This window comes from Polypterus senegalus, chromosome 8, assembly GCF_016835505.1.
Source record: "Polypterus senegalus isolate Bchr_013 chromosome 8, ASM1683550v1, whole genome shotgun sequence".
Taxonomy (NCBI): Eukaryota; Metazoa; Chordata; class Cladistia; order Polypteriformes; family Polypteridae; genus Polypterus; species Polypterus senegalus.
Window position 1 is genome coordinate 11,050,323 of NC_053161.1, and position 23,411 is coordinate 11,073,733.

Genomic DNA, 23,411 nt, shown 5'->3' on the forward strand with positions numbered 1-23,411 from the left:
GATCAGGTTTTTTTCTAGAATTTGCTTGAACATTCCCATTGATTTTGCAACTTCTCTCATCACGCTAAGAATCATACTGTAGTTTGCTCGCAGGAGAAATATATTCTCGCCAATCCGAGACAGAGGCTATGGGCCGAGGGGAGGGAGAAACGTGACGTCGGTCTACCTCTGTGTTTTGGGATGTAACTTGCCTCCACTGAGCTAGTGATACCTTTTTGTTTATTGATTTTTCAAATTTGCCCTGTTTCACTACTACACAGGCGGAGCCGCAGGGAACGGCTAGTTTAGTATAAACATGATTTTTATACTGAAGTAGCTGCCCCCCTTTAGTATTCAGTGTCATTTGCAAATGAGTCCGTGCTGCTCATCATCAATCATCAGTATTTGCATTCAATTATGGGAGCAAACTCCACAGGAAAAGAGGAATTAAAAAGAAGATGGTAAAGGAAAGTTAACATTTAGAGATATGGAAAAAAATGGGAATTTCTGAAATTTGTAAGCATGTAAATATACTAGAACATATTTCTGAATGCAAAATAAGAGAAGAAAAAGACTAATTAAACAATGAGATCATTTAGAAGTTAAGACTGAACCATGTATTTGTGAAGCTGGTTGGAAAGAAAACCCACAGCTAAATGGGGACCCCAGCACTAATCTTGTAAAAACCTGAATAAGGGACCATAGAACTTCTGAACGCTACGTGGAACAAGTGTGTGGAGCTTTGTACTGTACGGTATATAAAAAGAAAAAATCACATTATCAAACTGGTGTAATCCAGTCCACGGCCACTTCATCCAGAACTACCGTGACGGATTGGATGCAAGTCAGGAAGTAACTCTGTATATCTTACAAATCCATTGCAGATTTTACCAATTAAGTTTCATAATTTCACCTCCAGTTTATATTCAATAACCCAGAATGACAAAGTGAAAACGTGTTTTCAGATATGTATTGAATATATTAAAAATGAAAACTTGAAATCTCTCAATCATGTAAATATTCACACACTTATTGCAGTGCTTTGTAGGAGCCCTTGTCTCAGCAGATATACTGTAGCTTCAAGTCTGCAGTGCAAGCCTGGGTTTTGGGCAGTTTATTCGGTTCTTCAAACCCCATTCGATTAGATAGGAAGTGTCTGTAAACTGCCAGCTTCAGGTCTTATGGGTGTTAAATCTGGATTAGTCAAGGACTGTCAGAGACTTGTCGCAGCTGCTTTAGCTGTGCTTTGGGTTGCTGTTGTGCTGAAAAGTGAACCATCACCTGCTTTCTGAGGTCAATTGCACTCTGGAGGAGGTTTTCTTCAAGGACCTCTCTGAATTCGGCTACATTTACCTTTCCCTCAGTTCTAACCAGTCTGCCTGTGTCTGCCACTGAGAAACACCCTTGTAGGATGATGCTGCCACCACCACATTTCATCGCGGGGATGTTATAGATGGTGGGCAGTGCCTGGATTCTATTTTTGTCCCGTCAGAGATGCTGCCAGAGTCCTTTAGTATTATATACCTTTTACTCAAGAGTGACTTCTGTCTAGTCACTCTACCATAAGCATCTAATTGATGAAGTGCTGCTGAGATGGTTGTCCTTTGGACAAGTTTTCCCCTTTCAGCAGAAGGCATCTGAAGCTTTGTTAGCATGACCATTGGGTTAAAAAAGGGCCCAGCGATTCAGTTCTGTCAAACAGCCACCTAACTCTAGGAAGAGTCCTGGTGGCCCCAAACATCATCCATTTTACAATTCCTGAGGCCACTGTTCTTCAGGGAACACTCAATGCTTTAGAAATGGTTTCATACCCTCGCCTTGATCTTTGCTTCACCACAATTTGATTACGGAGGTTGGAGGAGAGTTCCTTGGACATCATGGCCTGGTTTTTGTCCTGACATGCAGTGTGAGTTGTAAGACCTTGTATACGCAGGTGTGTGATTTTCTAGATGACATCCAATCAATGCAATTTACCACATGTGGACTCCAGTCAAGTTCGACACATATCTTCGATTTGGAACACCACAGCAAAGGGTCTGAATACTTATATGAGTGAGAGATTTCAGTATTTCATTTTTAATAAATTGGCCAGCCCTTTTGAAAACATGCTTTCACTTTGTGATTATGGGTTATTGACTGTAGACTGATGAGCAAAAATGACAAATGTAACCATTTAGAATTAGGGCATTAAAGTGAAGGGGTCTGAAAACATTCACAAAACAGTATCAGTTTGTTTCCACCCTGGGAAAAGCTACACGGCTTTTGTGACAAGTCATAGCAACTTGCCAAATCCAAAAAGGCTGTTAGGTGGAGCAATGCAGAATCAGGCCACCTCTAAAATGGCCTGCATTTCAAAGCTTAGGTCATAGCAAAGCAAGTGCCATGCACAATTTTCTGTGCATTCCAGAATGCCTAAATGTCACCAGAGATAAAAAGGAGGTCTAGCGGCACAGCTTATCATGCAAATAACAATGCCAGATATATTGAAATGGGCTGCTTCACCGTGTCCAACTACATGGAAGGTTTCAGCAGACCATCCAACTCTGGTCACCTCAGTGGCCACACCAAAGTAGCCCTGACACATCAGAGTGGTCCACCTGAGATATCACTTCATAGCTATCACCCATACTGCTGCCAACAGACACAATGCCAGCTTCAGTGGCAGGACAGGCTTCATGTTGCTGTCCTTACAGCAGGAGCGACTTGTCAGTGGCCTCCTTCTTCTCAGTCATCTGCTGCCATGGCCTGCCTTCATTCTTGAGCCTAGCAGAGTCCTGCACTTTATGATTCCATCTATGGATGGTACCCTCTGCCACTCAATAGCCAAAAGCTTCATTAAACCCTCCTGCAGTTAAGGTGGCACAACACAAAACTGCAGTCAGAGACTTGCTGTCTGTGTGCAACAAAAGTGTCAAGCAGCAGCGGCCCTAACACGACGTACTAAAAGACTGTGACACAACTGTTGTAAGCTTTCACATTCATCATATTTGAAATTTTCCCATTATTACCTTTTTTATTTCAGCAAGGAAGGTTGATGATTTAGTACTTCAAGTGTTTCTTTTGATTAGTAAACAGAAAAGCACACTAGCCCGTGAGCAAGAAGTGCATGGAAAATGCAATCAAATTTGAGCAATTAACTTTTCAAATTTCCATAAAGCCAATTTTGGGGAAATCCTGTAAACCTCAAATGAAAGGGGCAGAGTGAGGCTGCACTGGATATCTGAGGTCGTGTTACACCCACAGCCCTAAAATCACTCACTTAAAATGACGGAGGGGCATACATTTTGAAAAAGCTAAAATTTACCCTCGGCAAACTAAATTTTACACTCAAATAAAAATTAGCTGCTCATAGACATTTCCAGGGCATTGATCCTCTTTAAAATGAGAGCAACATGAAAAGGTATTATTTTAACCAGGCTCAAAATTAAATGTAGCAGTGAGCTTGTAATAAACAAACTGGGTATTTGAGGAGTACGACTGAAAACTCCAGTTAACCTTGTATACCAATGCTAACACACTTTCATTTTCTAGCCTACTTACTGTATAATTGTGTGTATGATCACCATATTTTATAAAGACTAGAATGCAATATTGTGTATATGGGGTCTCCATGACAGTGTAAATGTTTTATTTTATTACAAATTCCATATAATGATTTTTAACTTTTTAAGGGCTGAATATTTTTTCCAAAAAACAGTTTCTGAAAAGCAATGATTTCACACAAAAATCAACATAAAACGTCTTTTGCTGCATGCTGTGGCTGCCAGTTTGCCAAGAATGTGCGGCAGGCTTGCTGCCAGGCTGTCTTTGTGTAGCTAGGGCAGCAGCGGCGGTCACAGTCACAGTGCATTGCAATCTGGTTTCTATTTCTTATCATTGTTAAGTGGCACTCCTCCCTGGCAAACATTGTCAGTACCACAATTAGCCAGGGACCAATCAGGTGAAACTAGAACCTTACATTCATTTTTGATCACTTGTATGAAAATCGGAGTTTGACAAGTCATAGTCCAGTTCAGAGATAACAGGCAAAACGTTGTCCACTGTGTATTTTGCTTTACGCATCCGCTTTGGTCTCTTGCCAGATGTCAGTGCCATTTTTGCCATTGTTTGCGCCTTGCAACTCACACGAGCGCAGGAAATCTCGGTTAAACCAATGAAGCTAACTTTCCTTCTAGCAACAATAGTCCAACTAAAGCAGAACGGTTGGTTTTGTCACAGTTTACAGTTGATTACCATCGTCAACCCCTCCTTTTCACAAAAGTCAACATCAGCCCTGAAAGAGTTAAAACATAGCTGATTAACTCTGTTGCACACACAGGACTTCAGGTTTGCAACATTTCAGTCACTCGCTTGCAGCCTGCACTGGTCCCCAGCCAAAAATAAAAAAAAAATGCTACATCTCTATTCATTATTGTAGATCCATTCTAAACTATAAAATGACGGCATTGTAAAAATGCACCTATCAGTCCAGTAAAAATTAAATCTTCCCAGAAAAAGTGTTTTGCGAGTATATACACATAAACAGATTAGTAATAAATTAAAAAAGACAATATTGTTTAATTTTGATACTGGTGCTCCAGGAGTACCTAACCAGTGCAATGAGACTATATAACTGTTAGAAAGGACGGAAATAAGATTCGTCCTTCAGTAATAATTAACTTGAATACTTCAGCTTTAACACACCAAATCGAGTTTAGGTTTATATGCAAACTGCGGCCTATCTGGGCAGAACACAGAGTGGATTGGAAACCAGTACCTTAAAGTCATTTGTAATTAGTGAGATTTCAACCACTGGCTATTTATAAGTGGCAGTACCGGACTACTGTATATCACATGTAAGACAACTTGGTATCACAGAGGCCAGCGTCTATCCCTAGACTCATCAGGCCCAATTTAGTCTGCAGCCTAGTTTGGGGTATTGATCAACCTGAGAATGTACCATTCTGAACTTACTCATATGCAACCAATCAGCAGCCCGATCAAACATAGGCTAATTGCCCCACCTGACATCAATTGTAGTGGTGTTGATTACCTCAGAATAAAATCAACTCCCTCTTAAGCATTTCACTACTAGTAGTGGAAGATTCTGAAAACGAAACCAACATTGTTGGGGAGGGGCTGTCTAAAGACCTCCAGAATAAAATTGTTGAAAGGCACAGATTAGGAGAAAGCTACAAAAAGATTTCAAAAGGTTTACTATCCCTCGGCATACTACTTACAGCATCATTTAGAATCAGAAGGTGTATGGCACCTCAAAACGTTACCCAAATTAGGCCAGCAATGCAAACTGGATAACCAAACTAGGAGTTCATTCATCAGACAGGATACCAAGAGGCCAAAGGCATCTTTGAAGGACCTACAAGATTTCATGGCTGGGAGTGGTTGACCTGTGCATATGACAGCAATCTCTCAAGCTTTAAACAAAGCTGGCCTGTATGGCAGGGTGGCAACAAAAATCTTTTCTAAGAAAGTGCCACTTTCAGTCTTGTTTGCTCTATGCCATTGGTTCCTAAACTCTGTCCTGGGGACCCTCTGTGGTGGCAGGTTTTTGTTCCAAGTTCAGTTTTTACTTGGACTCCTAGCCTAATTAAGTAAGTTATTTCCCAGTTTCTATGTTCTGGGGTCAATGACGAAATTACAAAAGTGTGTTAATACATTTTAATGTTATGTGGATATATATCTATAAATGTCTTTTAAGAGTAAAAATCACACTGATGTGCTTTTCTGAAAGCAGAATAAGAAAGAGAGAGAGAGAAAAAAAAGACCAGCTAACTAAATGCGATCAATTATTGTGAATTTGGTTGGAGACAAAAACCTGCATCCACAGGTCCAAGTTTGGGAACCATTGCTCAATGCCAAAACACATGTGGGAGATTCTGCAGTCATGTGGAGAAAGGTGCAGCAAAAACTGTCCTTTATGGACTGAACTCCAAACACTATGCTTGGCGATAAGCAAACGCAGCACACCATCCCCACCGTGAAGCACGGTCGTGGCAGCATTATGTTGTAAGGGTGTTTTTTTTCAGCAGGACCTGAGTGATTGGTCAGAACTGAAGAGAAAATGGACGCTGCCATGTACAAATTCTTGAGGAAAACCTGCATCCCTCTGCTGGACAGCTGAAGATGGGTAGGTCATTCACCTTCCAACAGGACATTGATCCTAGACGTACCACCTACTGAACAACACAGTGGATTAAAGATAGGAAGGTGAAAGTCCTGGAGTGGCCAAGTCAGCAAAGAGTGGCTCTACAAGTATTACATTGATGCCTGTTTTAAAATTTTTTTTTTTTTTTTAATTTTCTAAGCTGGTCACCTTTTCTTTTCAATAGCTTGATGCTGTAAGGCAGCATTTGTAAATAAACCTGGTAAACATTCCTTTGAGTATGATTTTTGAATATACATACATACATACATACATACATACACACCCCCATGTGGAGGCGGTGTGAACGCCATACTTGGGGCAGGAGCTATCCATTGGGGCATCTAAAGGAAAGCCTAAGAAGGTACAATTCACCTGCAGTGTCAAAGGAGGATGTGCCTTTAGGCCTAGGGCTGCACTTCTTTAATGTTCTCTGCCCAGCTGTGTCTCTTATATTACAGCAACCCCATAACACTCCAGATCCAGCCTCACTGAAAAGTTAGGGCAAACTATTTTGCATTCAAAAATATTTATAATCTGGCCTAATATTTGGGTAATGTAGCCTATACAGTACATAGCCTAACATTTGCAGGAAGTGACTGTTTCCAAATTCTTTTTCAAGGTTTGCCTTCTCCATTACCCATTTGCATTTTTAATTTTTACCATCTCGAGCAAAACAATTGATCTTTCTTTTCTTGATCCAGAGAAGAAGAAGAATCCACTCAGTGGTCCTTCATCTCATCATATTCGTGTAATATTCTTACTTTGGACCCAGTACTCCTCTCATTTTACAAGGACTACCTAGAGCTTATGAGCTCCAGCTTAATATCCGTGTTAATCTCTTGCCTGCCCAAGCCTCACTTATAAATAAAAAGCTACAGATGGCTAGAAGTTGAATTCCACATTAACTGAACCAAAGCTGGATCAACCATTGGTGCTTTAGAAGTCAAAAAATTCAGAATACCATTTTACCACATTTAATCGGATGCTCAAATTGTACATTAACTACAATGAAGAAAGGCTGGCACTTTTAGGCACAGGGTGTAGAATTTCTATCTACTTATTCTAGTAAACTACAGTATATTTCAGACTTTTTCCCTAACCCCTGAGATTCCCTTGGATTTTACTAAAATTCTCCATTGTTTTTTTTTTTTTTTAAAAACACATTCTGTATGTAACCAGTACACCCATGTAATACAACAACAAAGACTTTTATCTTGGTGATAAATCCTCATCAGGTGAAGCTTCATTATTTCTATCATTTCCTTGTCCCAGGCAGGTAGTTGTCAATTATTAGCATAAGCAAGGTTATTAATGTAGAGTAACAGACACGCAAATTAATACAAATCAACTGTGTGGAATGATCAATGATCTAAATATAATTTGTGATACAGCTATCGTGTCAGATTTTAATAGATAAAGCACTGAATAGCACAGAGTAAGCTAAAGCTATACTTAACTCTTACGTTGAAGTTTCAGAGTGGCCACTAATTATCAGGCATTTGCATTCTAAAGGCTCCCACTTGCTTAATAATTAAATTCACTTCAATGCAGGGTTATTTCTACTTTACAACCCATGTATGTAACAGAGTCAAATAAGCACCTTTTGTAAACTATCCTATAGTATATTCCACTCTTTTGATTGACACTTTTAGAGAAGTGCTTTCTATTTTGGGTTGGTTTTTAATTTATAATGACTACAGAAATAAAACTATATTATAAATATTGTAGGATAGTGTAGTGATGAAAGCCAAATATTGCTAATTCATTATTATTCTACCTTCTGATTTATTCATTTGATTACCAGTTGATGATGCCTCACTAGCCAAAGTTTCCCTTTCATTTTTTTTACTTTTCCATTGTGACTCAAACAGTCCAAGGTACGAATGGATTGAATGGAATGGACTCTGGGAGAAAAAGGCTGGGATTATGAATTCCATTCCCTCTAAAATAACTACACCCATTTCTCACTTAATGTCTTCTGTTATTTTTTTTAAAAATGACAAGGGATAAAAGCAGTGTTTCTTTAATACTTGTGGCAATACAATTTATAAAAAAAAAAAAAAACAGCAAAAGTAAAACTATAAAAGAGGCAGACTTCAGAGGCAGCAGATCAAGTTTCTCCAAGACCTGCTACTGTCTATGCCAATTTATTTGAAACTGGTAGTGTTTTACATGCAGAATTGGAGGTGAAGTTTTTCGTTTCTATATGTGCTATGTAAAGAGATGGAAGCAACTGAGAGCAGTAAAGCAGAGTAAATGTTAGCAAAAAAATTAAAAAGATTGTCCAAACAATACATTAGAAAAACTGTGTGAAAAACTGGATAGTTTCACTTAGTGAGAGGATAAAAGCAAATAGCCATTGGATCATCACACCAATAGAAATGAGACAAGAAAACAGCTGTATAATATGCAAACATAGTTTGTAATTCAAAAAAGCTAAGTAAGGCAAGGGTGCATGATCTAAAGAAATATAATAGACTGCCTCTCTCTTCAAAATTAAACATTTCAGTATGGCTCAGAAATTTTTAAAATTAACTCAATTTGTGACTAAAATAAAAATAAATGAGATCCTTCCTTAAAGTAAATAAACAAAAATATATAATGAGAAAATTAAGCTGTCATTATTTAATATGCTAATAAAATGCACAATAAAACCTTTTTTTTTATACACAAGACCCATTTCGTAATTAAAATCTGCACAAATCAATCTATAGTCTTAGTACTGAGGATACTCAAATAAAGACTTAGCTTAACAAACAATGGAAGGAAAAAACGGATAAAATTAAAAGGATGGGTAGATGGAAATTTATTCCACATAGTGGAGAAAATTCAATTCTGCAGATTTTGCACTGCTGCAATGAGCACCCTCAGTGGGATAGCCAGAATATATGTACATTGTTACGAATTGTCTCTAAAAACTTTCTCAGCATTATACTGTATATACATATACACAAACAACAAGACACATGGGAGATTAAAAAAAAAAAAGAAAAAAGATTTTGGATTTTAATAATATACAACTACATATCAACGCTCTTAAATGAGCTGTAGTGAACACATCTTAAAAAATACAGTTAGTTCACATTTAAACGTCTAGAACAAATATATATTAACAAAAAACAAAAAAAGTGAACTAGAGAGTCCCAACTTCTTCTTTCCAGGTCAATTTCAGTTGGCCTACTGAAGCTTGTATTGTTTGAAAGCAACTTCAGGGATCTTTCCTTCTGCCTAAAAGTAAACAGGAGGAAACATAGGACATACATTAAAATGCAGATAAATTATACTTGCATACAATAACTGCTGATCATGGTATTACACTGCAATGCTAAACACTTAAGTTGTCCACTCTGTGCAAGTGACAAACTTTAATTTAAAACATCGGTAGGTGCTTAAAGAAGCATATACTCTAAACACCCACACTATGCAAATATACAGGTACCTAATACACTATCAAATTGTTTTGAGCACACAAGATTAGACATAACTCATGGGTAAACAGGGATCATTAATAAAACAGTAGTATTTGCTTCTTATAAATACCAATATGCATACATTTAAATAAAATAGATTACTATTGGAACAAAATTAACAGTTAAAACAGAAAAAGGAAAGCAGTCAAGTTCATCATATTCTTGCTGTTTAAAAATAGAAATAAAATTTCACCCATAGACCTTAAATTGCATGTCACACAAGTCCCTATAGAAATGCATATGCCATAAAAATGGAATAAAACTATTGTACGAGACTGTCTTTGCATTAAGAAAAAGGACAAAAAGGTATTTGTTTAAAATAATTGTCACATTGGCATTTACTGTGAATTAGTTTTATTTATCCTTTGATAACCTTGTGTGAGACACCAGACCTGAGGTGTCTGACTTATTTTAGCTTGTTAAAGACAAATGAAAACAAATGCCATACCAGATTTGCTTTTATTAAAGGCAAATAAAAGAAAATCCGGTATGGCAGTTGTTTTCATTTCAACAAGGTTGAAGTCTTTGCTTTAAGAATGTTTTCAATGTGAGAAACACTTTTACAGTTCTGCCAACATTCAATTTCACACTAATCCAAGTATAGTACTTGGTGTAGCAAGAGTGTGACATACTGCACTGCTGTGCCCTGACTGGCTGCTATTTTGTCACATACTGTACTTATTAAAACTAGAGATACAATAGTTGTAATTTACATTGGTGAATCTGATCTTCAATTGGACATGAGAAACAAAGGAAATTTCTTAATCTACTTGCACATTTTCAAGGTACTATATATCCACTGTGAATGTCATCTGTGTAATTCAGATCAATAAATGCTAAAAATCCTAAAACATTTTATGCAATGTTGAAAACACTATCAACCTGCAGCAATCTAAAAGCAATTTTGTGATTTATATCAATTACTGTACATTTGTAAAAGTCTATAATAACCTGGGACTGCATACTAAAATATGTTGTAAGAAATGTAACTATACTCAATAGAATTCTAATTATTGCTGGTACTGTTTGAATCATTTGCATGACACAATGTGGAAGAAATCTGGTCTTAAACTGGATTCAAACCAGCAGAGTTCTTGTGGGGAAAAAAAACCCAAGCACACTGGGGATCAGGACCAGCTTCTAAAAATCCCAATCAGTGCATCGTAGGTGTCTGCGTGTGTGAGCAAAAGATAGCAGGCAAGTGAGCATGCAGTGGCAAGTGTATAAATAGGTAAAACGGCTACTCCCACAGTACCTCATGCTCTGAGATAATGATTCAAACTGGGCATTTCTGACTTTGAACCCCTAGTTACATGTTAAGTGTTGATTACTAGTCTCCTTTCAATTAATCATTAACTCCACTTTAAATAAAGGCAGAGCAGCAAAACATACTGCCTTTAAAATAGGACACAGTTCTGTGTTATCAGAATAAAATGTAGTAATGCACAACTTTTACAAGTGTAAGGATTTCACAAACTTAAAATTTGCCCTTAGCATTACTGGCATGTGGAAATGAACCCAAGGAAAGGAAGAACAGATAAACACAATCAGTGCCCAGACTAGGATTTGAATTCCGAATTATATAGCTATGTGAAACAAGGATTAGTCTGCACCACATCATCAAAATAAAATCAAATTACCATTAAAATAAAACAAATACATGCACACACACAGTTTTATTTTGTGTTTTTTTTCTTCGAATTTCCCCCAATGTATTTTACAAAACTTTTCTAAAACTAACATTTGAAAGTATCACCTGAAAGCCAATAATGTAAAATTAATTAAACAAAATCTGAGCAATTCAATAGACAGTTAAGTAGATGAATTTAAACTTTATCAGAAACTACCTATGCCAAATTAAGTTGATACAATTCAATAGGTTTTCAACACAAAAACATTTTTTCTTTAAAGTCAATGTGTTTAAAATTAAAAAACCATTACCTAAAGGAAACACTCTGCATACAATGGTAGCAATGATGGTGCAATATTGCTAAATCTTACGTATGTAACAGATAATTGCCTGATAATTTGCTAGCATATAGTGAACTTTTAATGATATTTATATAAAAATAAATAAAGTGGCACAAGGGCAGTAGCATGTAACGACGTGTCACTATCTAAATACTTCTTGAGCTTGCTATATATTTAACACTTTTACATACCTGTACAACAGAAATCGTGTGTTTACATTAACTTCTTACTTTTACATTACTGTCATTGAAGATTTTATTTTCTGCTTAAATTTTACCAACACATACAACTTATGCATTTTTTTTATTTTAATACAGATTTAAAATTACCCAACATTTTTGAACGGTTAGAGCTAATGATGGCAAATTTTGCAAAAGAAGAGGAGAGATCAAGAGGAAAAAGGAATGCTTGTATTTGATTTCATTATATTTGAATATCAACAATTTACCGAAATATAAAACTAGTGCCAAATAAACTAACAAGTCTGCATTTTTCAACTAATCTAGCATTTTTCAATTTCACAACAACAAATCTGTAATGGTTCCTTGGTAAATGCAGGTTCCACTGTACTGTATCTGCAGAACACAGTGTACGCAAATACACCGATCAGTCACAATGTTAAAATCCACCAAAACACCCCTGACCTATCAAGACATGGACTCCATAAGATCTCTGAAGGTGTCTGGCAACAAGAAGTTAGCAGCAAATTCTTTTAGTCCTATAGGTTGTGAGGTGGCGCCTCCTTGGATCAGACTTGTTTTTCCAAGACATCTCATTGATGCTTAATAGGATTGAGATTTGAGGAATTTGGAGGCCAAGTCAACATACTGAACTCTTTGTCATGTTCCTCATACCATTTCTGAACAATTTGTGTGGTGGGGCAGGGTGCACTACATGAGCTAAAAGAGAACATGACTCATCAGCCAAGCCCAACTTCTTTCATGGCTCCACGGTTCAGTTCTGATATTCACATGCCCATTGTAGGTACTTCTGGTGGTGAACAGGGATCAGTATGGGCACTCTGACTGGTCTGTGGCTATGCAGCTCCATATGCAGCAAGCTGCAATGCACTGTGTGTTCTGGCACCTCTCTCTCATGTCCAGCATCAAGTTTTTTCGCAATTTATGCTACAGTAGTTTTTCTGTGGGATTGGACCAGACGTGTGTCGATGAGCTTTCAGGACCCAAGACCCTTTTGCCAGTTACCCAGTTGTCCTTCCTTGGTTCACTTTTAATAGGTACTAACAACTGCAGACCAGGAAAAATACAAAGGACCTGCCATTTTGAAATTTTTTCTGACTCAGTCATCTGGCTATTACTATTTGGCCCTTGCCAAAGTCGCTCAAATCCTTATAATACTTCAAGGACTGTTCACTTTCTCTTTAATATGTTGCACCCCTCGATAGGTGCCATCGTAACGAGATAATCAATGTTATTCATGTCACCTGTCAGTGGTTTTAATGATGAAACTGATCAGTATATGCATTTCATATATTGATATTAATTGAAATTAAACATTTAAATTATAGTAAAATGACAATAGTCTTCAATTAGGACTTTTGTGGTAATTACACATCAATTATATTTTTACTATTAATTGCACCACAAATCAGTTTTCTTTTTTCAGGTGCTCTCCTCAAAGAATAATGGGATGAGTAGAAGACATGCTGAGTGCCAATTTAAAAAAAAAACATTTTTGTGTTAATATGTTTCTTTAATATTCTACGATAGTAATGCACAAATAGAACTAATTAAATGCCTTATGCCAACTGCAGTCTTAATGAGTTTTTACCACTCCCAACACATTTTTGTGAAAGCGATGATCATAACAGCAAACTATAACTATAAACGTAAGTGTGAAGTCTATCAACTCATCATGAACAAAGTATGTATCATCGCACAAAATATATCGAAGAGCAGTTGTTCTCAATCTGTGTTAAAAGTAATGCATATATGTAGTCCGATTACTTTTTAAAATTGAGTAATTTAATGTAATATTTATTTTATTGGAGCAGAACTACTTGCTTAATTTTTAAGTAATTCCTCACCACACATTTAACAGGGAACACCACCATGGCCAACATCAAATATTTATAACTTCTTTTTTTTTTTTTTAACCTAAATTATTTGCATCACAATTTTATTAAACAATTTAAATGTCATTTTTAGAAAGTTTGATTTTATGTACATGTGCAAATGATGATGAAAAATAGCTAGGAGAGTAGCACAAATGCATGTGGGGAAAAATGCGGAAAGTACACTCGGCCTTGCATTAATGTTTATTGAAACTATTTGCAGTTGGAGAAACATCTGAGATGTCCAAGTAAAAAAAGGTTGACATATCTGCTGACCCTGTGCTCTGACCCCAAAATGTCATGTGAAAAAGAACTTCCCCATGGGGGTTAATAACGTATATCAACTCAAATTCAATTCAATCCCTCTTCCTGGACTCTAAAAAGATAAAAATCTAAGGGAAGGAGAACTTCTTGCTGATTTGGCATTGTACATGTATAGCCGATTTATTGTTTTGTTTTAGAGACAGAAGGGAATTACATGTGTAGTACAGGTTTTCACCCTTCACAAGTGATGCTGCAGTTTCTCCTTTTTTCAGTGGTCCATGGAATGCTTCACAAAAAGCTACTGACTGTGTGCATTTGTTTTCAGGCGAGTATCTGTGAATTAAATAGTGTGCATCTAAAAAAGTTTGAAAAGCATCTATTACCTTTCCTAAGGTATATTTTATTAATAGTAGTTAAATGTTTAACTATTCATAATTAGCAGTAGAAATCCAGGTGAACCTTTGGAGGAGCTCACTGCTGACTATCTGGAGTATTTGTTTTCAGTTGTCATTGTGTCTCACTGCTGCTAAATTAGAGGTGAATATGAGAAAAATCAAATGCACTGATCATCTGTGCAATGTAGAATATGCTGCTTCTTAGTTTGGGCACAGGTACACTCTCAAACTCAATTTAATTTAAAGGTTGTGTGATACCATGCACAAGTGCTTAAAATTTAATAGGGAAATTAACAATACAGCCAAGACGTGTATCAAACAAAATAATTAAAAAGACAGCATATGTGTAATAAAGTAAACTTGAAGTGAATGCTGCCTTCTGCACCAAACCTATCATGGCTCAATATTACATCTAATGCTGCCACGACCAATTCTAGCAGCCTTTGACCATGCATTTGACTAAGCAGTCAAGGATGGATGGGAAATTTGCATTTACTGTGTTACTTTAAGACTGAACACATTTTTCAGTACATATTTATTGATATGAATCTTTGATACACAATATGCCCACTTCCTGTCACAGAAATTAGATAAGAATCAATCAAGAAAATTAATCATCAGTACATTTGTACTACAAACATTGTTTCAAAGATATTTCCTGTAAAATGACTGTACAATACATTAACAAATTCAAACAATACGGAAACACAAAACTTTTAAAATGCCACATGGAAGCAAAATAGAAATTAAACTTCTTAGTCTTTAAATGAACTCACATTGAGCTTTTCAAAAACCTGCCCTGCCCGGGTATAATCCCAATCATTATCCAGAAGACACCTACAAATAAGAAAAGTCGCTGTTATTTTGGGGGTAAAAAAAACAAAAACAAAACAAAAAAACACACAAAGAATGTCAGAATCAAAGAATGGAGGAGGAAGAAAAAAAAAAAAACAGTACTTACTTTTGGGACCATTCAAGGTTCATACCAGATCGTTGTGAAAATTCTGCCAACATCTCTTGCTGCCGTGCCGTCAATGTAGGTACTGGACTGCTAGAAGGTGTAGGTGCTGGAGTAGCAAAAGCTTTTCGAATTTCTTCCGAGGATGCTTTCCTTACAAACAACTCATCATTTACAATGCACAGCCTTTTGGGGAGAATAAAACAAGAGTGAGAGTCTAAAGGGAAGCCAGTAAGGCACTGCATCTTTTTGTTCCTTAAAATAAGCAAAAATTAAATGTTATTATTCAGCAAGATTTCATAATGTCTAAAGATAAAGTCAAATTTAATTAACTTGTGTTTTTGAAGACCAACCACTAATGCAAACGTGCCTGTTGATGATTTTAATTTCTTAATACCGCGTAACATTTTTCACTCTTAAAAATATGGAGACCACCGTTCAACTGTTTTCTCGGGAGAACTCACCTCAAAAAAAAAAAAAGTTACATTCTTCACTAAACCCACAGTATACCCGTTACCATCCATGTTAAAAGCAAGCAAATTTATTTAATCAGTAAGTGCATTTACATCATTTTGATAACAGTCCACAATCGGAACACTCAAAACTCCAAAAGCTGCCATTATAACATACTGAAGATTAAAAACTGAACAGGGGTGCTGGGGTCTCCATTTGTACTGAATCTGAATTCAGCCACCATGTATCAGAGTGAAGAATGCAGGTTCTCCATATAAACATATTTCAGCACTCTCAACTTTAGTGAATTTTATTGTTGGAATAAGAATGGCTTGTCAAATATCTAATCACATGTCTGACCTACTTTCTTACAAACTTGACTCACTATGATCCAAACATCTTGCTCTTATTTTTATTTATTTCTTCTGGCTCAATATTGTTTATAGAAAAAAGGAAGGTGAGATGAGGTGCAGACCTCAAAAAAGATGCAAGATAAGACTGCTGGTTTAATCTCCAATTAGTTTTCATATATGTTACTTTTACTTGTGTTACATTATTATGTTCAATATTGATTAAAAAATACATTAAACTTTCTTTAGCAAAACTATAAGTAAATCACTCTGATTAAGACTACAAAAATATTTTAGAATTTTGCCTTAACCGAGCCCACTTTACACAATCTACATCTTCTGCAAAAGCCTTCACTTGAAATGCATGAAAAAAGTAATTTTAAAAGCTAGAACATGAACAAAATTCACTACCTTTATAAAAGTTATAATTGACTCAGCCAGCTAACATCACATTAGTGAGACTACACTATGCTGTAAATTTATTTTTTTTTTGTTCTCGCTTTAAGTGACAGGCATACAAGACCTGATATTTTCATACAAGAACTTAGCAATGAAGAACAACTAGTGGCAAACAGACCAGTGTTTCTGTAGCAGGGATGGTGGTGAAGCTGTTGTATGAAACTCCAAAATACCAACTAGATCTATTCACTATTAAATTTTATGTACAGCAATGGTTCTGTTACTGGACACCTCAACTGAAGGAGGTCTCTTTTCTTCTATAGGAAAATTACAAAACAGGAGAGTCCCACACTGTGCAGTATAGGTATGAGTGTGTACTAATGGACAAAAAGGTCACCTCAATGATATTTCAAATTGTACAAAGGAATAGTTGCCTATTTACATGTATGCAGCTATTAAGAATAACCATGTGGTTTGAGAGCCACCGTATTCGGTGTTTAAAAGTATTTTATTTATATGTTCTGCAGAAAGAATTCAAGTTTCTCCATGAGACGAGAGATACATAGAAAGGTGAGTCAAAGAAGAGCAACTTTTTGGTCTAAGTCAGAATGGTAATTTGTTATTGGATTCTTCTGATAGTCATGCATTGTCCATAAAAAAAAAAAAAAAAACTTTTTTAAAAGTAAAAAATCAAAATACTGGAAATATAGGTAAATGTATTTTGAAATAATATCTGATTTAAAGCCTTATTTTAAAAAAGCTTGGGCAAAAAGTTTCTAAGCTGCCATTTGATTATCGCTTAAGAGTGAGATTAAGCTAGAAGAATAGTGTCCCTACAGCATTCAAATGGGGAGTGAGGGGAGAATAAAAGATTAAATTTGGACTGTTAAGTGCTTACCTCCAGAACAGTCTGGGCTGGATATTAGGAAAGATCAAAGACTTGAAGTGTGAAATGAGCCAATTTAAGAATAATTGGGGGAGCTGTAAAAAGTTGTAAATCTAAAGAAGGTCAATGCTGGTCTCGTGATCAACCCATGAACATGATTGGTGGACAGCAGTGGTAATAATAATTCTTTACATTTACACAGCACTTTTCTCAATACAAAGCACTTCACATAAAAGAGTTGTTAAGCTGACCCCGAGGTACCAATAGGTAACTGGGCATTGCACCAGCACAACAAAGACCTACGTGCAAGTAGTTTGATTGAGACCACAGAGAATGACTGTTTGCCAACCTTGAAAATGTTCTGGCACACCATTTAAAAATTTAGAAACTTAAGGTGGAATGAGGCGGAAGCTGCTCTCAGCAAAGGTGAGCACCCATGTTTTACTTCATTTTGTCTGAGAAATTTTTTACCATATGTCAAACAACAGCTGTAAAGTGTAAAGTTGTGGCAGGTGCACATGACAATACCAATTGCAAGAGTAAAAGGCTTGCATATACAGTAGCTTAATCTTTAACCCTTAAAAACAAATGCAGCCGGACACAGTGACTGATGAAAGAAACTCATTGCCTATACATTTCATCGTAGATTTGTAACGATTGAGAGAAGCGGAGAGAACATACCTAGATTTAATTTCTCACTGGTGACAACTGTTGTGCGAATGGACAATCTTCAACCAACTGGCAGCAGCTCCCCAATCAGCCTATGTGAATCTAGCATATCTCGGCAAAATTCAACTGCTTGCTTCTCTGTAATTCCTCTTGTCACAGCCACATTCTGACTTTCACAGCTCTTAAAATTATTGCTAAGAGGTCACTGGATGCACCAATTCATCCATTCAGAAACCTCAAGCAGCTAATGAATCTGATGTGGTTGTAGGTTTGCCCAATATGGATAATATGTAGAAGCCATTGACAAACGAGTCATAGGGTGGAGCTGAGGTCTTGCCCTATGTGTTCTTCCACAGACTATATTCAGATTTTTAGAGAGCAATTTAGCATATTTAAGAAGATTACTTTTTCCTTGTTTGAGACTGGCTTAGACAGGACATGGCATAGTATATTTAACGTTCTACAATATATTATACCTATGGGTGTTTATAAGAAACAAGACTTTTGCATACGCTTGGTTCCACTTACCCTGAATTTCCAGATGGTACAGCAATAAATGCTCGAGTAAAAGCTCTCACAGAATGGGGAGATTTGTCATCCACTTAAGAAAAAATAAAAATATTACCATTTATCAATTGGTGTTTCACCTCAAGACATATGACTAGAAGCTTTTAAAAACAAAAAGTCACAAGTCGTACCTTCTTTGAAGACTCCATTCACAGTAAAACTTAGTAACATATTCTGAAACAAAATATTCATTTTATAAACTTGAACATAATGTTTTAAAATAAAGGAATATAAGAGAATAATACTCACAGTATATGCATGGACATCCACCACAAATGAATTGACATCATGCTGTGTCTTCGGGAGTTCATTAAGGAAAGCAACAACATTGAGCCGGGTGTGCTTCAACATCCTGAATCGATTGGCTTGTGGTAGTAATTTGGAAAAGTGGAATGGAGAGAGAGGTAGGGAGGAAAGAAAAAAAAAAAGGAAAAAAAAAAAAATATTAAAAGATGTTATGTAACATCAAGTATTAATGGTATACTTATTATACAAGGGTGGGAAAATAAAAATTAAACCCATTATGCTTCTCTTCAAAATATTTGGCCATTATTAGTTCATCGTTTTTTGAATATAACTTATGTTTAAATATATCTGTCCATTACAAAAAGATTCTTTATATTTCATAATATGGTTTCTTTATTATACACACTACCAGTCAAAAGTTTAAGAACACCTCAGAGCATGACAACGGTCAAACTTGGAGAAGGAAGTGTGACGGACAGGGGTTCTTTCGCTGGAGGCACGGCTGGTGACTTGCATAGAGTGACCGTCATTCTGAATCAAAATAATTACCACAGTCTGGCTGTTGCATCAGCTAAAGGTGGCTAATTTGATGAATCGAAAAAAATCTGAATAACATTTTGTAAACCTAATGATTCCTTGACTTAATTTTTTTTTTAAATTTGCCATTGTTTATTTGTTCTGTGCCACTGTAATACCATAGTTGTTCCCTGGAAAAAACCCATTTGCAATTCTAAAATTTCCTTTTTTCAGTTTTTGCTAACCTAAACTTTAAATTTAAACCTCTGTCAATTTACTGCTTACCTTTTCACAATTTTAGGTCATTCATCGCATTTCAACTGATTAAATTTGAAGACTGAGATGTTCTAAAACTTGCAGTGTATTAAAAAAATGAATAATTTTTCTTCTATTTTAAAGGGTTCTGGTTAAAAGTTTGAGAAGAATTAAAAAAAAAAATGAAGGCAGGGAAGTGGTACTGGAGTAACCATACCACCACATTAAGTGGAAATTTGAACAGAAAGTAAGATGTGAAAAGAATTATGATATTATTAGAGGTCTACTACAAATTACATTAAACATCCTACAAGTGTAAAAAATAATGCTATTCAATATAATTAAAATAGACGTAACTGAGGGGAAAAAAATCTCACAGTAATCTACCTGAGCTTTGTCTGTTCCTTTATGTTCCAGTATTTCAACTTTGTAATGAATGAGGGAAACTCCCAGGAAAATAAATGCTTAACAAAAGTTAATCAGTACATAATACTACAAGCAAAAAGCACTGTATTCAGATCTACAAATCAGTAGTAGTAAAAAAATAGCACTGCATCTTCATTGCTCAGCACAGTGTTGTACAGGCAAGGGTCATGGGTACAGGAAATGACAATTACCAACACACCGAGGGTATCTGCTTACCTTTACATTGAGGGAAATGATAACGTCTTGTAAAAAAATACTTCAGGAAATCTGCGTATGTGAAAAGGTTGTTCTTTTGTGTGTGAGCATACAAAAAATATTATTGCATTGTCTACTGCAGGTTCAGCTTGTTGTATGCAAAAACTAGACAATATATTTTACATAACAAATAGCAAGATTGCAGTCTGATATGCATTCTGGAAAAAATTAATATAAAAAGCTGAACTAAAACATCACCCCACAGTCAAGTTTCATATCCACTTGCTCAGATGTTTACATAAAGTGTATGTGTGTATGTTTTTTATATATTAAATATAAGTAATTATATTATCACAATCACCATAGGTAGGCTAGTGGTCTAACACCTACAAGCTAAAATCAATGTTTAAGTTTCTTCTAGCTGTACTGAAGGAACCACAATTTCATTTCAAATCATATTTAAAGCTACATTTCCTTGCTTTGTAGATTGTTTTTTCCCCGAAAGCAACCTATAAGAGATCTCAACATAATCAAGTTCTGGGAACTGTTTAGAAATAGGTGTCTCTGAACAAGGCTGCAAAGTTTTCAATACAAAACATTGTGTTAGGTGAAGAGTCAACTCAAAACTTGCATTTTTGTTGGTAGGACATCCAATCTAAAATAGTGTTAGGACCCTATCTTCTTTGCCTGTCACTACTTGAATCAAGTGCAATGAAGAAGGCTGTTTTGCTCATTTACTAGTTTGCCTATTCTGAAAACTGTTTAAAAAAATCACTAATGAAAGAAGAAAATACAAGCAAATATTTCCATTCCTAACTGGCACTAATGACATTAAAAATACAACTGGAAAGCATATCCATTTGCTTATTGCCTCACTGCTGATTATACAGAAAAAGGACAAAATACTATAAAAAGACAGTAAAACCAAATAGATTAGAAAGAGTTATGGTACAACTTACTGGGATCTTTTACTTTTTTTAGGTTTCGACTGTCTTTGTGATATTCACCCAAAGCATTTCTGAAAAAGAGAAAATGATAAAAACCTACAGCTTTGAAGATACTGCCAGCATAACACAAAAGTTAAAGGTCACTTTAACATTAAGCATTAAGGCCTATAAATAAAGTGATCATTAATTATTAATTACTACAATATGATCTCACTTTAAATAAATCTCACATTATATATATATTGAAATTTAAGATCAGCTTTAAACTATTAATCAAAGGTATACATATTAGTAAAAAGAAATTCATGGATAAAAGACTAAAATGTTTACTAACTGTATTTTTATTTTATACACATGTATAGAATGGTAGATCTAAGCCGGACTGCTCCAGACGCACCCTATTGAATAAAGTGCAATGCTTTGCTCTATGGTAGAGCTGTAAACTTGGCATTAATCTCTTTCAGTAATTTAAAAAATTTAACTTCTTAGAAAGCATGCTTTAAAGTGAAGCACCAGTTTATCTCCAGGCACACTAAAACAGGTCTCATACTAGCTTAATCACTGTGTATTCACTCGACATTTTAAACACCAATGTGCAATCAAACCTAATAAACAAGCTTTAAAAAATGCAACTTTATAGCATTGTCTACCAACTGGATTTTGATCTTCTTAAGGAAAAGAGCCCTGCCTGGCTTAGCAGTATCATTTCTTACACACTTCTTCCAACAACCCCCCTTACAGAGAAATGTACTTCGCTCTATTCCATGCTTACCTATGACCATATAAACAAATATTTCCTGCTCCACAAGATAATGTTCATTTACTTATTGTCAGCAAAGCCAGGCAGGTGTTCATAGAACTGAAGAAGCACAAGACTGACCATTCTCAAATGTACATGGGAGAAGATATCATGAAGGTTTAAGTAGCTTTAAGTATCATAGAGTGACCATCACTGGTGACCAGAATTTGGCACAACAAATCTTGATAACAGTCATGAAGGTCCCACTAATGCCTTTATTTCCTTAGATATTTACAGTAAATCCCAGATGTCAACCTAACACCCTGATATGGCTCCTGCTCACAAATGCAAAGCAAAACTCAACAGAGGGGGATGAAGATAACAATACTTCTTTGCATTTATATAGCGCTTGTCTCACTACTCAAAGCGCTCAGCAATTTCAGGTTAAGGGCCTTGCTCAAGGGCTCAACAGAGCAGAGTCCTTATTGGCATTTCGAACCGACAACTTTCCAATTGATGTCAAAGACTACTGAAAATCTACAAGGTTTATTATCATATTACAGAGTCACTTTTATCTCTGCTCTGTTCTGGCACACTGCATTGGAATATTAGTACTCAAACCAGTAGGATTCAGGGTGTATACATGCATGTGTGACTGTATACATAAAAAAATAAATAAATAAATAAATAATAAAAAAAACAGAAAACACACACACACATATTATTAGACAACCCAACAGCCACTCAGACTCACAAATACAACATATTACAATATGGCATTTGATGTGTTAAGATGTTGTATTCTCTGCTAGTATTACTGTCACTAGTTTGAGGGAGACATGTAATAAAAAATACACTGTACTACATACATAAAATAAATCTGAACTTCAAGATTGATAACGTAAAATCTCATGTATAATGTGCGCGATTTTCACTCATTTTAGTTTGCTAAAACTAAACATGAGAAATTTTAATTAGATATTTTAAAAAACCTACAAAGTAGGAATGTATTGTAGTACTTGAATTCATTACGTGTATAACATCACTTGATTCCACCTGCGGTACCACTTTGTTGTTGGATGGAGCTGTGTTACTGTTCTCCCCTCTTCCTTCAAATGTTGGTGCTCATCTTTCACTAACAGCTCAGTCCACATGCGTATTATAATGCATTACAGTCAGTAATTTCATCTCCATCCACGGAGATGATAGTGGTAAGTAGGTTGTCAGTGTGTTCCATGAGTAAGTAATAATTTTAATACTATCTGGTATTAAGTCCTTAAAATGAAATCAAGGAGAAGTTATACTGAAGCAGAAAAGCAAAAGCAAAGTCAAACATCCGATTATGGCAACCAAATTATGGACGGATGAAGCATTAACCACTGATTGGTTAAAATGTGTTTGGGCAAAACGTCCTGGTAATCTAAAGAAATCACCTTCTATGTTGGTGCTTGATTTGTTTTGTGTACATCGAATGTCTTCCATAAATTAGGTACTTAAGAAAATAAAA

The 23,411-nt window shown here is 35.8% G+C and overlaps 1 protein-coding gene across 3 annotated transcripts in view; it reads right to left on the reverse strand.

Annotated features, from left to right (window-relative positions):
• Positions 1 to 8,915: 8,915 nt before the first annotated feature.
• Positions 8,916 to 23,411, reverse strand: part of nxf1b (nuclear RNA export factor 1b) — an 87,723-nt gene continuing 73,227 nt past the window's right edge. For 2 of the 3 annotated variants that reach the window (XM_039760725.1, XM_039760726.1), the window contains 7 exons: positions 21,178 to 21,236; positions 18,830 to 18,945; positions 18,712 to 18,754; positions 18,542 to 18,614; positions 15,260 to 15,442; positions 15,075 to 15,135; positions 8,916 to 9,352 (listed from right to left, as the gene is read on the reverse strand). In XM_039760725.1, the coding sequence (XP_039616659.1) occupies positions 9,302 to 9,352; positions 15,075 to 15,135; positions 15,260 to 15,442; positions 18,542 to 18,614; positions 18,712 to 18,754; positions 18,830 to 18,945; positions 21,178 to 21,236 (586 nt within the window). In that variant the 3' untranslated portion in view covers positions 8,916 to 9,301. Of the gene's footprint in view, positions 9,353 to 15,074; positions 15,136 to 15,259; positions 15,443 to 18,541; positions 18,615 to 18,711; positions 18,755 to 18,829; positions 18,946 to 21,177; positions 21,237 to 23,411 lie in introns of those variants that run through there. The other variant, XM_039760727.1, reaches the window with a different exon arrangement.